Source organism: Panthera leo, chromosome E1 (assembly GCF_018350215.1).
Source record: "Panthera leo isolate Ple1 chromosome E1, P.leo_Ple1_pat1.1, whole genome shotgun sequence".
Taxonomy (NCBI): domain Eukaryota; kingdom Metazoa; phylum Chordata; class Mammalia; order Carnivora; family Felidae; genus Panthera; species Panthera leo.
The window spans coordinates 11,319,969-11,335,924 of record NC_056692.1 but is presented as its reverse complement, the minus strand read 5'-3'; the positions used below and the strand labels follow the sequence as shown (position 1 = coordinate 11,335,924).

General features: G+C 50.7%; 2 protein-coding genes across 6 annotated transcripts in view; one reads left to right on the top strand and one right to left on the bottom strand.

The window, feature by feature from the left end:
* TOM1L2 (target of myb1 like 2 membrane trafficking protein) overlaps positions 1–15,956 on the bottom strand; it is a 120,643-nt gene that overhangs the window by 48,187 nt on the left and 56,500 nt on the right. For 4 of the 5 annotated variants that reach the window (XM_042916763.1, XM_042916764.1, XM_042916766.1 and 1 more), the window contains exons 2-3: positions 12,323–12,407; positions 4,606–4,684 (exon numbers count right to left, since the gene is read on the bottom strand). In XM_042916763.1, the coding sequence (XP_042772697.1) occupies positions 4,606–4,684; positions 12,323–12,407 (164 nt within the window). Of the gene's footprint in view, positions 1–4,605; positions 4,685–12,322; positions 12,408–13,252; positions 13,355–15,956 lie in introns of those variants that run through there. The other variant, XM_042916765.1, reaches the window with a different exon arrangement.
* LOC122206918 (60S ribosomal protein L31-like) overlaps positions 14,080–15,956 on the top strand; it is a 55,646-nt gene continuing 53,769 nt past the window's right edge. Inside the window, exon 1 of the mRNA XM_042916572.1 lies at positions 14,080–14,171. Coding sequence (XP_042772506.1) covers positions 14,080–14,171 — 92 coding nt within the window. The remainder of the gene's footprint in view (positions 14,172–15,956) is intronic.

Genomic DNA, 15,956 nt, shown 5'->3' with positions numbered 1-15,956 from the left:
ACCCTGAAGCCTAGCAGAGCAGGAGGAAATGCAGGAGGTCGTCCCTGGCTGGCAAGGGCCACTCGGCCACTCTAGGGACTCTGTCAAAAGTGCCTTTGGTGAATCGGTGTCCCTGTGGGTTGAAGGGCATGAAACACACAGCAGCCGTTTTCCAGCAGCCAAAGCCCACAGAATCACAAAAGGTGCCTCTAAGCAATCATTAACAAACAAGCGAAGAAAAAAGCAAAACACTCAGGAATAAATTTAACTAAGGAGGTAAAAGATCTGTACCCTGAAAACTATAAGACAATGATGAGAGAAAGGAAAGACGACACAAATAAATGGAAAGATGTCCCGTGTTCATGGATTGGAAGAATATTATTAAAATGTCCATACTACCCAAAGCCATCTACAGATTTCGCAGAAGTAGAAGAAACAATCCTAAAATTCATATGGAACCATTAAAGACTCTGAATAGCCAAAGCAATCTCTAGAAAGAAGAATAAAGCTGGGGACATCATACTTCCTAATTTCAAACTGTATTACAAAGCTACAATAACCAAAACAGTATGGTACTGGCATAAACATAGACAATGGCACAGAAGTAAGAGCCCAGAAATAAACCCACATATACATATAATATTTGATGAGAGGCAAGAGGACTCAATGGGGGAAAGGACCGTCTCTTTGACAGATGGTATTGGGACAACTGCATAATGACATGCAGAAGAATGAAACTGGACTCCTATCTTACACCACTCAAAAAACTAACTTGAAATGGACTAAAGACTTAAACTTAAGATGTGAAGCTTAAAACTACCAAAAGGAAACACAGGAAAGAAGTTCCCTGGTCTTGGCAAAGATTTTTTTGGATAGGACACCAAAAGCAATGGCAACAAAAATGGAAACGAACAAGTGGGACTACATCAAACTAAAAAGCTTTTGCACAGCAGAAGAAACGATCAGCAAAATAAAAAGGCAGTCCACAGAATGGGAAACACTATTTGCAAACTATCTACCTGATAAGTGATTCATATCAAAAATATGTAAGGAACTCAATAGCAAATAAATAAATACACAAACAAATAAACAAACAAATAAGCAAAACCAATCCAATTAAAAATGGGCAAAGATGCCCTGGCTGGCTCAGTTGGAACATGTGACTCTTTATCTAGGGGTTGTAAGTTCAAGCCCCAGGATGGATGCAGAGATTACTAAAAAAAATAAATAAATAAACTTAAAAAAATTGTTTATTTTTTTTTATTAAAAAAAAAATTTTTTTTTAACGTTTATTTTTGAGACAGAGAGAGACAGAGCGTGAACAGGGGAGGAGCAGAGAGAGAGGGAGACAGAGAATCCGAAACAGGCTCCAGGCTCTGAGCTGTCAGCACAGAGCCCGACGCGGGGCTCGAACTCACAGACCGCGAGATCATGACCTGAGCCGAAGTCGGACACTTAACCGACCGAGCCACCCAGGCGCCCCCAAAAATTGTTTATTTTTAACAGAGAGAGAAGCAGAGAAGAGAGGGAGACAGAATCCCAAGCAGGCTCTGTGCCATCAGCGCAGAGCGTGATGTGGGGCCCGAACCCACAAACTGTGACATCATGACCTGAGCCAAAACCGAGCCAGACGCTCAACCAACTGAGCCACCCAGGTACCCACAAAATAAATAAACTTTTTAAAAAATGGGCAAAAAAAAACCCCTGAAAGAGACATGTCTTCAAGGAAGATGCACACATGGCCAACAGGCACATGAAAAAGTACTCGACCACTTATCATCAGGGAAATGCAAATCAAAACCACCATAAAAGATCACTTCACGCTTGTTACAGTGGCTAGTATCCAAAAAACAAGAGACAAGCGCTGATGAGGATGTAGAGAGAAAGGAACCCTCGGGCACTGTTGGGAATGTAAATTGGTGCAGCCACTATGGAAAACCGTATGGAGGTTTCTTAAAAAAATTAAAAATAGAGCTACCATATGATCCAGCAGTCCCACTTCTGCGTATCTATCTAAAAGAAATGAAAACGGTATCAAAGAGGTATCTGTACCCCCATGTTCATGGCAGCGTTATTCACAATAGCCAACAAACGGAAACAACGGAAGTACCCACTGATAGATGAACGCATAGACAAAACGGTGACATATACGTGTATGTCGTATTTCTTTATCCATGTGTACAGACACTGGAATAGTATTCAGCCATGAAAAGGAAGGAAATCTTGCCCTTTTGCAACAACATGGAGCTTGAGGCCATTATACTAAATGAAGTAAGTTAAATAAAGAAAAACAGGGGTACCTGGGTGGCTCAGTCTGTTCAGTGTATGAGTCTTGATTTTTGGCTCAGGTCATAATCGCACGGTTCGTGAGTTTTGAGCCCCACATCAGGCTCTGCACTCACGGAGCGGAGCCTGCTTGGGATTCTCAGTCTCCCTCTCTCTCTGCCCTTCCCTGCTCATGCTCTCTCTCCCCCTCAAAAATAACTAAAATTAAAAAAAAAGAAAAACAAATACCTAGTGTTTCTCACTTGTATGCAGAACCTAAAAAAGCTGAGCTCACAGCCACAGAGTAGAATGGTGGCTATGGAGCACGGGATATGGGGAGACATTGGTCAAAGGGTACAAATTCCCAGCTATGACTAAGTTCTAGGGATCTAATGGACAGCACGGGGACCATAATTAACTACACTGCAGTATATATTTGACAGTTAAATGAGATCCCAGGGGCGTCTTAGGGGTGTCAGTCAGTTAAGCATCCAACTCTTGATATTGGCTCAGGTCATGATCTCACAGCTCGTGGGATGGAGCCCTGCATCGGCTCCATGCAGACAGCACAGAGCCTGGGTGGGATTCTCTCTCTCCCCCTCCAGCGCGTGTGCGTGCTCTTTGTCTCTCTCGCTCTCAAAAATAAACTTTAAAAACTAAAAAAGAAAGGGGGCGCCTGGGTGGCGCAGTCGGTTAAGCGTCCGACTTCAGCCAGGTCACGATCTCGCGGTCTGTGAGTTCGAGCCCCGCGTCAGGCTCTGGGCTGATGGCTCGGAGCCTGGAGCCTGTTTCCAATTCTGTGTCTCCCTCTCTCTCTGCCCCTCCCCTGTTCATGCTCTGTCTCTCTCTGTCCCAAAAATAAATAAAAAAAAAAAAAAAAACGTTGAAAAAAAAAAAAAAAAAACTAAAAAAGAAAGAAATTGGATCTTAAATGCTATCCCCCTCCCCCAACAAAGGTAATTATGTGAGTAGACAGAGGTGTTTACTAACCTTATTGTGGTAATCATTTCGCAATATACACATGTATCAAATCATCACACTGTGTACCTTAAACTTACATGTGTTACAGGTCAATAATCTCGTTAAAACTGGGAGAATAATAATAATAACAGACCTGACCATCAGGAAACGTTCAATGACGTTCAATGGTCTTCCAGAAGGAAGTAAAGGCAGAGACACCTTTAGAAAGATTTCCATCCAACCAGCACAATTACCATTAAGTTGGGTGTGTAAAGGGGTAGGTACCAGGAAAATGTTCTGATATGTTAGAACTCATTCCCTGGTGATTTTAGCTACTGAGAACAATTCACTTTGGGTATCACCCTGGGTTTCATGAATGCCAAGGATCAAATTCTGAGCAAAACCCAAAAGCTTTCAAGTCACTATTTCTCAGCTGGTCTTTTTCTTCTTTATTATTCAAACCCCAATTCCCTGGCAGAGAACTCTCTCCTAATAAGTCTTGGGTTTTCACTTGGGTGAAAAATCCAAACAGTTTTCCTGCTTTAAAAGGAAACATGTTAGAGCTGTTTGGGATAAACAAACTATTCAAACCTACAGAAAAGCCCACGTGTTGACCTGTTAACAGTTTTCATTGTGAGAACTCACTGTGGCCCAGATTTTGCCACATCTGAGTAACTGTTAGCTTTCTGGACAGAAATAACACCTGAAGTTGTCCCTTTGAACTTCCTAACGTTTTAAGAAAGGGCAAGAATCTGATCTGTTCCTTCCTGAAAGGAGTCACTAGGCTGACTTTTTCCAGAACCTCTGCACCAATGACCAGCTTTTACCCCATAATTTACAGCCGGGCATTCACTAGCCACGAAGTCTGGGTGAACCCCCGGACCTCTCTGAGTCTCCATTTCTTCATCTGCATGAGGGAATGATGAAATCTGTTTGGGAAGGTTACTGTAAACAATCGCTTTATCCCCTGAAAAGCTCAGCACAGTCCCAGGCAGGTTCTGGTTTGGAAGCAGGAACCTTGGCACCTGGAGAGGCAGCTGGCCTCGCTGTGTCACAGCAGACTGGTGGCAGCAAGGACAGCCAGACCCAGGCCTTTCTTCGGCTTCTCTGCTCTGGGATTTTGTAGCAGTCAGTGCTGCCCATGCCTTATCTTCTGCTGGTATGGACCAGACTGCAGCCCATCCCCCATTTCAGGGGAAGGCAGGAAAACCCAAGGTCACTACGGGAAGGTTCTGCTGCTCTCCAGTGGCACTTGCACCAAGCCGTCCACAGGCCACGGCTGCCGGAGGCTGTGCTGAGTGGACAGTGGGAAGGCCCTGTGGGTGGGGCAAGGCCAGGAATGTGGATTTCCCCAAATGCTTCCCCCCCCACACTCCCATGTCCCATGAGGGCAGCACTCACTGTTAACGCCAGCATGACTTCTCTGTAGTTCCGGTTCCCGTTGAGCCGCTTCTTCAGGGCTCGAATGGCGTCCTTTGGCCTGGAGAGAAGGACGTATTAAAACCCTCACGAGTTCCACTTGGGGCACTGACCCACAGATTCACCCCCGTCTGTGTGGACTAGCATATATACGAGGTTGTATGTTATACACAAGGTTATAGGAGCCATGTTTATAAACATAAAAGATTGGAAACAAACGAAATCTTCATCAATGTGAAACAGGTTAATTTTTGTAACTTTATTTGTCTTCAGAGAGAGAAGGCGAGCGGAGGAGGGGCAGAGAGAGAGAGGGAGAGAGACCAAAATCCCAAGCAGGCTCCGTGCTGCCAGCACAGAGCCCGATGCAGGGCTCGAACTCACAAACCATGAGATCATGACCCGAGCTGAAGTCAGACACTTAACCAACTGAGCCACCCAGGTGCCCCTGAAACACGTTAATTAAAAAAAAAAAAAAAAAAAAAAAAAAAAAAAAATTTAACATTTATTCTTTTTTAGTAATCTCTACACCCAAACGTGGTGCTCGAACTCATGACCCTGAGATCACCTTGGCGCCCTGAAACAGGTTAATTTAAATCATGTTTATACACACAATGGAACACTACATAGCTGCAGCCAAGAATAAAGACACTCCTGAGCTCAGTTGGTTAGGTGTCCGACTCTTAATTTCGGCTCAGGTCATGATCTCAACAGTTCATGAAACTGAGCCCCGAGGCCCTCTGCACTCTCAGCACACAGCCTGCTTGGGATTCTCTCTCCCTCCCTCTCTGCTCATGCTCTCAAATAAATAAACAAACAAACAAACAAACGTGAAAAAAAAAGAATAAAGACACACTCTATGCACCAACATGGAGGGAACTCAAAGATGTGAGAGTAGAATCATCTGTAGAAAGTGTATAATGTATGCTATTCTTTGGCTTATAAAAGGACAACATACATACATACATACATACATAGTGCACGTGACAGCAGAGGAAAAGAATCCCTGAGAGGAGACCCAAGAAGCTGGTAACTTTGGCTGCCCCTGAAGAGGGGAACTGGATGACAGAGGAGGGGGTGGGTTTTTCACTGGACTGCTTTTTTACAGCCCTTTTTGAATTTTGCCTCAAATTCAAGTATTATTTATTCAGAACAACAATGAACCCACTGGCGTGGGGTACACTAAAGAGACAACAGACACAGAAGCAGAAGAGAGAATGGCCAGGTCCTTGCTGAGGCCTGGCTGTTCTGCTCCTCCCCAATTCCATGGAGCTCCTTTTTGCCCTGAGAAAACTTAAGTCTCCTCAAAACCCACAGAACTATGTGTTTCTAGGTAATGGAGCTGATGTGGATTCCCAGAGGCAGGTTCATAAGCTGATCGTTTGGAACCTGGAACACGTTCTTTCTTAAATCATGGATTACAGCCGGGAGTTGGGGTCCCCAACCAGTCCTCTAGAAGCACCTAGTAGGTGCAGCCTGTGCATCTAACAAGCGTATTTAATTCATTCTAAAACAGGATCCAACAAAGCTGTGGGACCTCAGGGTCACCTCTGGCATGAAGGCCTTGCCCTCTGACACCTAGCACCCGAGCTCTGGGGAGCCCCCGGGGGCCAGCTGCAGTCCGGCCCTTTGCTATCGTAAGTGGGCTCCAGCCCTCCCCTGACCAGCGTGTCAGTACATCTGGGTCTCGTGAAAAACTGAAGGTCTGTAAGTCAGGGACCTCCTATGCCTGCAGCTCAGAAGTGTTTATGATTTCTTCACCAGATGAAAAAGTCCTTTCAAATATGTGTGAGGAAGCTGGGGGAAGGGAGGGTGGGAACTCTGCTAATCAGCCCAATTTAGACAGAAATACACAGGAGCAAGACAAGGCTTCTAGAAGACGTGTTAAAACACTGAGTCACCTATTTCCCATTCCCAACTTGAAACGTGGCTGCCTGCAGGAATTCTTGGCTCCTGAGCCCAAAGGCTGATGGGACGAGCTCTCAGGGGAAGGGGTCCCTGCCAAGTGTGTCTGCAGTACGGCTGCAGTTTCCAAATAGGGATGCTGATTTCTGCAAATACAGGGCTTGACAAGCTCCTGGCTTTGAGGACTGTTTGTGGACTTGAGCTGGTGAAGGTCAGCGGCTGCTGGCCAGGAGCATGGATTGATCTCCTCTTTCTCAAAGGCTCTGCCAAGCCACGGTCAGCCCTGACCCCCGGCTGCCGTCCCTCTCCATCCAGCTTCGTCCCTCTCCTCTTGAACTTCCACGGAGCAGAAAAATGGGCACAGCCTCCAAGGGCTGCGATCACTTCTAGCTCACAGAGCATGGCACGCACAGAGCTCTCCCAGTGTGGGGGTGATGGTGGTGGTGGGAAATCAGAGAGTCAGCAGGCTCCTGGGTTAGAGTTAAAATGGAAATTCAGCGGCGGGAAGTACTGCCTCAGAGTGACTGGGTGAGCACAAAAGCAAGTATTTATCTCTCTCCCCGGGGGAGAAGCTTCAGAGAGGAGGATCAAAGTCATGTCAGAGGAATTGCAAAGTTTCAAGCAGCAGCGGCAGATTAGACAGCAAGGAGCTGGAAACAGGGAAAAAGGAGAGAAGGAAGAGTCAAGAGCCAAGATGGAGCAGGGAAAAGGAGCAGGAGGGGGGGAAGGGCCCCGTGAGATGCCCCACCGCCCTGGCAGCCTTCAGCAGAAAGGTGGGCCCCTCAGGGCAGCACCCAGGGCCTCAGGATCCGGCCTCTGGGCCATCTTCAGCCTCCCATAAGGTCTCCTCCACCCCAGACTCAGAAGAACCCTTCTTTCTAGTCATACTTGAACCCATCTTGGCCTTTGGCTCCAGAACTGCTGCTTCTGAGCCGCTTGCTCCTTATTCCCTCCCAGGAGGACATGACTACCCCACCTCCACCACGGCAGACTCTTCCTCTCCCTCCCATCCTCCAGTCCTCCCCCGCCCCCCCCACCTTTCTGCTGCCATCGTGGTCTACTGCAGTCATGGAGGTGGTTATTCCTGCGCACACCTTCCAGCTTAAGAGGCCGGCGCACAAAGATGCCATCAGCAAGGGAAGGTCTAGAGGTGGTCATGAAAATGACCCAGGTCGGCGGCTCCTCCTCAGAGCCGCACATCAGAATCACCTGGGGATTCAAACCCACACACCTGGGCCCTAACTAGGAAGGTCTGGGCGAGGCCTGGTAAACTGGGTCTAAAACATTCCCAGGCAGATTATTCAGTCAGGCACTCCCGGTTAATGGCCGATGATTCAGGGTATGGGGGACTGCCACACAAGGCCTGGGGATGGAGGGGATCTCAGCCTTGGACATTAGGGAAAGCCCAAGGAGGGGCCTGTGGGGCCGGTGACCGACTCTGCACCCACCAGGACCGCCACCTGCCAGAGGTGTGGCTTTGAATAAATATGTAAGGGCAGAACTTGGGTGGCTGGAGCCGGGGCAGACTGCACTTCCGTCCGGCCTCTGTCCCTTTTAGCTGTGCTGTGGGACCTTTGGCAAGTGAGCAAACCACTCTGGACCTCAGTTTCCTCCACATTAAAACAGGCTGTCCCTACCTTCTGGGGTTGCCGCGGGACTGAGTGCACGAGCGGTGCAATCCAGGGCTTGGCATGGGGGCCTGGCATATACACAGCAAGTGTTCAGAGAATGGCAGACAGGGTAAGGGCAGCAAACCCACAGAGATCACTACCAAGGACCGGCCAGATAACACCACAAATGAAAAGTGAAGAAGTCACGCCAATGCGAGTCTTTAACGTGTATAAAGAGCAAACTCCTATGTAGAGCAGGATATGGGCACATATACGGCCAAACACTTCACAAATATTTATTCCTTTAATCCTTGTAACCACCCCATGCGATAGGCACTGCTGGCACCCCCATTTTATAAATGAGGACAGTGAGACACAGGGGTGCACAGCAAGGGAGTGGAGGACCTAGAATTCCAGCCTAGGCAGGTGGCTGCAGGCTCCCGCTACACTCCCCTTCCTACGGGCATGCTGCACACACTGTCCACCAGCCCGGGCGGCCACCTCCCTGCCCCACCCCCCACCATCCCCCCCACCTTACTTGGCTGGTGCCCTCATCTGCTGTAAGACTCCACTTGGGTGTCACCTCCTCCAAGAACTTTGCGCTGACAGCCCCAGGGCCAGCCAGCTGCCACAGCTCTAGTCTCTCTCAGTTATATGCAGCTTCCCTTGTCTCGCCGTGTTAGGGTTATGTTCTGTATTCCTCATCAGACCAAGTCCCCTAGGGACTCCATCCATTTACTTGCTTCCTTAACTAGTGCTTGTCAAGAGTCAATTATGTGTATGTATACTGTGCTAGCGTTGGGATAAAATGGTCAGTGAAACAGAATCCTGCCCTCATGGAGCGCACAGTCGAGGGGGGTCCGCGGGGGGACAGCCACTCTAACAAGCATCGGGCAAATATGTAAGTTTCAATGGTGAGGGGTGTAGTATAATACACAGTGCCGTGAAATCACAGACAGGGCACTTGTCCAAATCAGGAGAGGGGTGTCAAGGAAATGAGATTCAAACTGAGATCCAGTGAGTGCCAGAACTAATCAATGAAAGGGAGAGGAACACCAGGACCAAAGCCCTGAAGCAGGGAGGAGCTGAAGGGGTGCCCGACCATTAGCTGACCTTTTAGAGTTTTTCTCCCAATTCAGAAGAGATCTGACACTCCCCCTCATTGCAGAGGCTAAGACAGAAAATCCCCAGGCGTCCATGAGGCCCAGGGCTCTCACTCAAAACTTCAGGAACAGGAGCGTGGGCCACCGTGGGAGAAGGTGACTCAGGGGTTGGGAACGGAAGGTGATCCGCCTCTTAGACCTGGGAAGGAGGAAGCTCCACTCTAACAGATATTCATATATGCCCACATTTGTGGAGAACTGCAAGTGGGAAATTCAAGGAATTGAAAAGATCAGTGGGGTTAAAGGATGAGGACGAGGGGAGAGGGCCCCAAACGGAGTGGCAGAGGGACCGGGTTATCACGCAGAGTTCAGTCCACTTTTGGGAAAAGCTCACAGGACTTTTACTGGGAGCGAAGGCTTGTCTTCTAAAAGACAGTCAGGGGACGAGAGGGAAAGGGGAAAAGGTAGAGCACCCGGAGGCCACAGCCTGACTCTACGAATGACACAGGAATACGGCTCTTTACAACCCGACCGACCTGAAGCGCCATGCCAAGCCCTCCCTCCCCAAGGGGCACCCCCTCCCCACTATTTCCCTGCTCGTCCAGATCGCTCGTGTCCCCAGCACACTGCCCTTTCATGCCACTCTGATCTACACGCCACACTGCTTTCCCTGCCCCACTGAGGTCCAGCCCAGAGCCTGCCCCTCTGTGTCTGCTGCAAAGGGCACACACCTCGGTCACAGCCCGCCCGGCCCCACCGGGTGAGCCCCTCCAGAGCAGCTGAGGGACACTCATCTCGACATCCTGGCAACGGCTGGACCTCCACCTGTGGGGTCAATGAATGTGGCTGGACAACCGGACAAAGGAGGCCGTGAGTGGGAGACAAGAGGAAGAAAGGAGCGCAGTAGCTCCAGTATCAGAAAGGCACAGTCCCCAACAACTCTCCGTGACTCGGCTGTGTGCCAGGCACCAAACTGACCACCGCCACTTAGAAACAGCAATATGCCATCGTTCACGGAAGACCCCGGCACCAAACTCACACCTCCAGCGCAGGCCGCTGCCCCCAGCTCCATACCCCTCTGTGCCAAGGACCCAGCAGCACTGCACCCAGCGGGCAGCTCAGATCTGCGGGATTTTAGCCGACCTTCTGATCTCTGCCCCTCTGCCTGCTCCCTCCTTATGGCAGCTCAGTTCAAAACACTGGAGAGGGGGGGCGCCTGCGTGAATTAGTCAGTTAAGCATCCGACTCTGGCTCAGGTCGCGATCTCATGGTTCATGAGTTTGAGCCCTGCACTGCATCGGACTCCCCGCGGTCAGCGTGGAGCCCGCTTAGGATCCTCTGTCGCGCTCTCTCTCTCTCTCTCAAAAATAAATAAAACGTTAATAAAAACCAAAACAGTGGAGTTTTCTTGGCTCTTCTCTCATGCCCCCATCCACCTCACAAACTCCACTGGCTCCACCTTCTAAATATGTTCTGAATCTGACCATTTCTCTCTCCCTCCTCTAAGGTCTTCTGGATCAAAGTCACCATCACCCCACACCACGGTTATTGTATTATTCTAACTGGCTTCCCGTTTTCTGCCCTCTGTCCTTCCCACGCTCGACCAGACCATTCCGAACACGGTAGCCAGAGTGATCTCCTTAAAATGAGCATTAGACCATGCCCCTCTCTGCTCAAATCCCCTCCCTCCACGTCAAGGCCAGAGCCCCGTGGTGCCCGCACTATTTGGATGGGGACAAGTCTGACCTCACCCCTCCTCGCTCTCTCCACTCTGGCCCCAGGGACCTCTTGTGATTCCTCCAACATTACTACCTGCCCTTTGTCCTGGGACTGCCATGCTTGCTGTCCCCTCCGTCTGGAAGGTTCTCCCCTGGTGTCATCCTCACACCTCACCCCCTCATCTCCTTCAAGTCTTTCTTCAATGTCCCCTTCTCAAGTGAGGCTCTCCTTGATTTTTCCACTTAAAATGGCTAACTCCCGGCTTCGTTTCTCTCCAACCTTGTCACCAACTGACCATGTAATGTGAACACGTAATGGCTTCAAGGGCGTCTGTCCTGCTCCCTGCTGTGCCCTGGGCACTCACCCTGGGGCCCAGCACGAGGCTGTCACTCAGTAAGTATCTGTTCAGCCCCGGCTTACACAGGGCAAGGCTGCAAGGGACAGAGCCGAGACGTAAGCCGGAGTCCGGACTGTCCTCCTCATCACTCCAGGGAGGGCTGGAGAGGGCGTGGCTTCGGCAAATACCATCTTTTATGGTGTGGACAGAGGGCCAAACACAGACAAATCGGGAAGAAGCGTAAACAGAATGCAGCTGGAATGCAGCTAGAAGAGGACATAAACAGCCAGAAGGACCGACCTGGCAGCACAGGAATGTGAGGGGGTGGCCTGTGGGGCAAGAGACACTCTGCCTCACGCGGACTTCCACTCCCTGCCTCCCTCTGTGGACACTGTGGGCCCTCTCCCTCTTGCGGGTCCAGCCCGGCAAAGCAGGGCAGAGACAGCCTCACTCTGGGGGAAGGGGAGGCAGAGCCAGGGAGGAGGGACCGGAGGAGGTGACAACCACGGGGGACCAAGTACCCAAGCAACTTCAGTTTCACTTGTGAGTCAAAGCAGGTTATTGAAAGAGGTCGTCACTGCTCTAAGGCAAGCGCTGCTGATGGGGGATGGGCTGGTGGGGGGTGGTGGAGGCAGGAGGAAAGATAGAGTGTCAGTTTATTTTTTTTTTTTAATTTTTTTTTTAACGTTTATTTATTTTTGAGACAGAGAGAGACAGAGCATGAACGGGGGAGGGTCAGAGAGAGGGAGACACAGAATCCGAAACAGGCTCCAGGCTCTGAGCCGTCAGCACAGAGCCCGACGCGGGGCTCGAACTCACAGACCGCGAGATCATGACCTGAGCTGAAGTCGGACCCTTAACCGACTGAGCCACCCAGGCGCCCCGAGTGTCAGTTTATTAAATGCCAAAGCAAACAGATGAAAAGCAAAACAAAAAGTAAAACACTGCCGCCCTTAAGCCCTGACAGGCTTTGAGTGACCCCCCAGGACAAGTTTCACATGAGGTGGGGGTGGGGGAGGGACACATACCCTTCCTCCGTCTCATTGATAATGTCGCAGATCTCCATGTTCAACGTCCAGTCTTCGCTTTGCAGGGAGCCATCTGTTGCCTTTTCTGTAAAGTCAGAGACAAAATGGATTTACATTTTTCCCAGAATCAGGGGGCCCTGGCAGGAAACAGGAAGGGGCCAGAACCACCACATCCCCCTCCCAAGCACATGGGCTGGGCCGGCAGAGCAGTTCTAAGGGTGCTATTTTCACAAGGGAGCATCCAGAGAGAGATCTGGCCCTGAGTTTTGCAAGATGGAAAGTTCCGGAGATTGGCTGCGTGACAACGTGAACGCACAGAACGCTTGAAAAAATGGTTAAGATGGTAATCTTCACGTTACGTGTATTTCGACACAATTAAAAGTTTCAAAAATTAAATGAAAACACTCACAACCCCCCTAAGGTAGGTATTATTCCCTCCCGCATTGAAAAGGAAGGAAAACAGGCTCAGAAAGGCTGGGTACTTGTCTGGGATCTCATCATTGGGACTGGGGATACCGGCATCCAACCTCAGGTTGCTTGTCTCTAAAGCCTACAAAGTTGCATGATCCCGCGCCCCACCTGCTAGTAAAGCTGAACTTTTTTTTTTTTTTAAGTTTATTTATTTTGAGAGAGACAGCAGAAGTGGGGGAGGGGCGGAGAAAGGGAGGGAGGGAGAGAGAGAGAAAGAAAGAGAGAGAGAGAGAGAGAGAGAGAGAGAGAGAGAGAGAGAATGAATATCCCAAGCAGGCTCTGTGCTGCCAGTGCAGAGCCCGACGCGGAGCTCGAATCCATGAAACCACAAGATCGTGACCTGAGCAGAAACCAAGAGTCCAGCGCTCAACCTACTGAGCCACCCAGGTGCCCCTAGGAAAGCTGGACTTTGGATCTGGGGTCGTAGCTTAGACAAATTCTAAACGTGCCCCATCCTACCTGTACAGTTCATGAGAGGGATAACATCACCACCATTTTCTTCATACAACCCACACTTCCACGGATAGATAAGGAAACAAACGACCTCTGTACATGCTGAAATTGTCCTTGTTTTACTGGATGCAGCTCTGGGGAAGTGACACTTGTTTTTACATAACATACTAGAACTCACACATCCAAACAAAGGCTGTACTTATAAGCAGTGACAATATACTCCAAAAATATAGCTACTGCTCAAGACATTTGTGCAACAGCTTCAGTCTGCATGTAAATGCCCCATTGTTTTAATTTTTGCCAAAAATGACACATCCCCAACTTTTCCACCCTCTTTATTCATCAACCTTAACACCCAAAGACCCGTTGAAACAAGCACGCGCGCCCATAAATGAGGCGGCTCTGTGTCTCAGGCAAATGCTGGGCCTGCAGCAGACTGGGCAGGGTGCTGGGAAGGCTCCGAGATCTGAGGAACCCTTAACCAAAGTCCACAATGGTGCCAGGCTGGCAGGGACAGAGGGAGTATCTGGTGTGTGCCCATAAGAAAAAAAGTGTGTGTGGAGAGGGAGAGGCAGGGATGAGAACCCGTGTCGGAGACTCACTGGAGGCAGACAGGCCCCCGAGACGCTGCTCCCCTGCCCCATCCACCGCCTGCATGTGGAAAAGAGCAGCCACAGCAGGAGAGCTACCTGGAGGGTGAGGGTGGGGACAGACAACAGCCACCGTGGGAAGGGTAGGGGCAGGCTCCAGGAAGAATGGCCCGAAGCAGCGGTCAGCTTAGCCTAGAGAAAAAGACTAAGTACAGAGGCTACAGGAAGGCAGAGGGGACAGGCATGAGGCAGCATCCGGGAATCACCCAGCAGCGTGTCCCCTTGGCACTGGGCATCAGCCAGAGGCGGAAGGCCACAGCCAGGTCCTGGAGCCGGTAACCGTGTGAGTGAAATGATTCGCGCCTCTGGCCCTCTGCTCTCCCTGCCACGCTCAGCTGTCTCTGAACGGCCCTCCCCTTCAAGGTGTCCACTCCCAGAAGATGTGACTCCCCCCAAGGTCTCACACAACAGGGGAGCGTCTGTGGCCATGAGTGCAGAGCAAATGCTCAAGAGGAGACCAATCCCAAAAAAGCCACTCTGCCCGCAGGCCCGGGCTTTCAACCCTTCTCAGCCGGCCAGGGGAGAGGCCAGCTGGCCAAACGGCCACTCCGAGCTGGTCATCCGTCCCTGTCACAGCACCGGCTGCGGCACAGACGCTCATGAGGAAGAAAGTCTGTGACTGCACTCTGGTAGGGCCATAGGGACACTGTCTTGGGAGGCTTAATAGAGGAAATATTAAATCAATGAAACCTCATTTCCAAGTTCGGTTTAGCAGCAGAATCCATTAACCTTATATTCACCCGCTCCCTTCCTCTAATAATACCGGGAAGGGGTTCAAAGGCATGATAACTTATCCTCCGGGTAGCGCATTCTATTCAATTACTGGGATTCTGAGTTTCCAAGCTAAAAGATATATACTCGTTTTGATTATAAAGAACCAACCCAAAAAGAATGCTGCTTTCTTTTCATTTTGCTGGAAATGCCACATAAATACAACCGTGGGTATTTGGCTCTGCTGAAACAGATGAGGGAAGTAGGGCTGACAAAGGAGCTCAAATCAGTTCTTATTTTTCTCTGCTCATAAAAGAATTCCCAGCAATGGGAACAAAGTTGTATCTGATTGCCCCTGGAACTGCAGCCACTCAATGCGTGCTCCCTCACTCAGTCCTGTCCCCGGGCCAGAGGAAGCAAAATTCAATCTCATTTCTTTTGTCACGTAAATCGTCAAAACCTAAGATAAATCCTGGTGCAACAGCAGAAACACAACGCTCCAGGGAGCGATGGGGCAAGTCATTCCCATCAGCCAGCCCTGGGGACGGATAAAGATCAAAACACCAGTGACCCTGGCTGCAAAAACTGACCTTTCAGAGTTCTCTGGTGATATGCTAATGGCCAGGGGCTGAACTGGGCAAGACCAGGCAGGACAGGGCTGCACTGGGGCTGGGCAGGGCAGAGCAGGGCTAGGTAGGGCAGGTCTAGGCAGGGCAAGGCTGAGCAGGAAGGGCAGGGCTGGGATGAGCAAAGCAGGGCAGGGCTGGGCAGGGCAGGGCAGGGCTGGGCAGGGCAGAGCAGGGCTGGGCAGGGCAGAGCAGGGCTGGGCTGGGCTGGGCAAGGCAGGGCTGAGCAGGGCTGGGCTGGGCTGGGCTGGGCTGGGCTGGGCTGGGCTGAGCAGGGCAGGGCAGACCAGGGCTGGGCTCAGCAGGGCAGAACAGGGCAGAGCAGACCAGGTCTGGGCTGAGCAGGGCAGGGCAGGGCAGGGCAGGGCAGGGCAGGGCAGGGCAGGACAGAGCTGGGCTGGGCAAGGCAAGGTTGAGCAGGGCTGCGCAGGGCTGAACAGGACTGGGCAAGACTGGATCGGGCAGGGCAGAGCTGGGCAGGGTAGGGCAGGACTGGGCAGGGCAGGGCAGGGCAGGGCTGGGAGGCCAGGGCAGGGCTGGGAAGGCCAGGGCAGGGCTGGGGAGGCCAGGGCAGGGCTGGGGAGGCCAGGGCAGGGCTGGAAAGGCCAGGGCAGGGCTGGGATGGGCAGAGCTGGGCAGAAGCAAACACAGCTCCCATTAAACCTTCAGTGCAAGACAGTATATTATCCTAAAGCTATTGACAAGGCATTTTCTCCATTCACA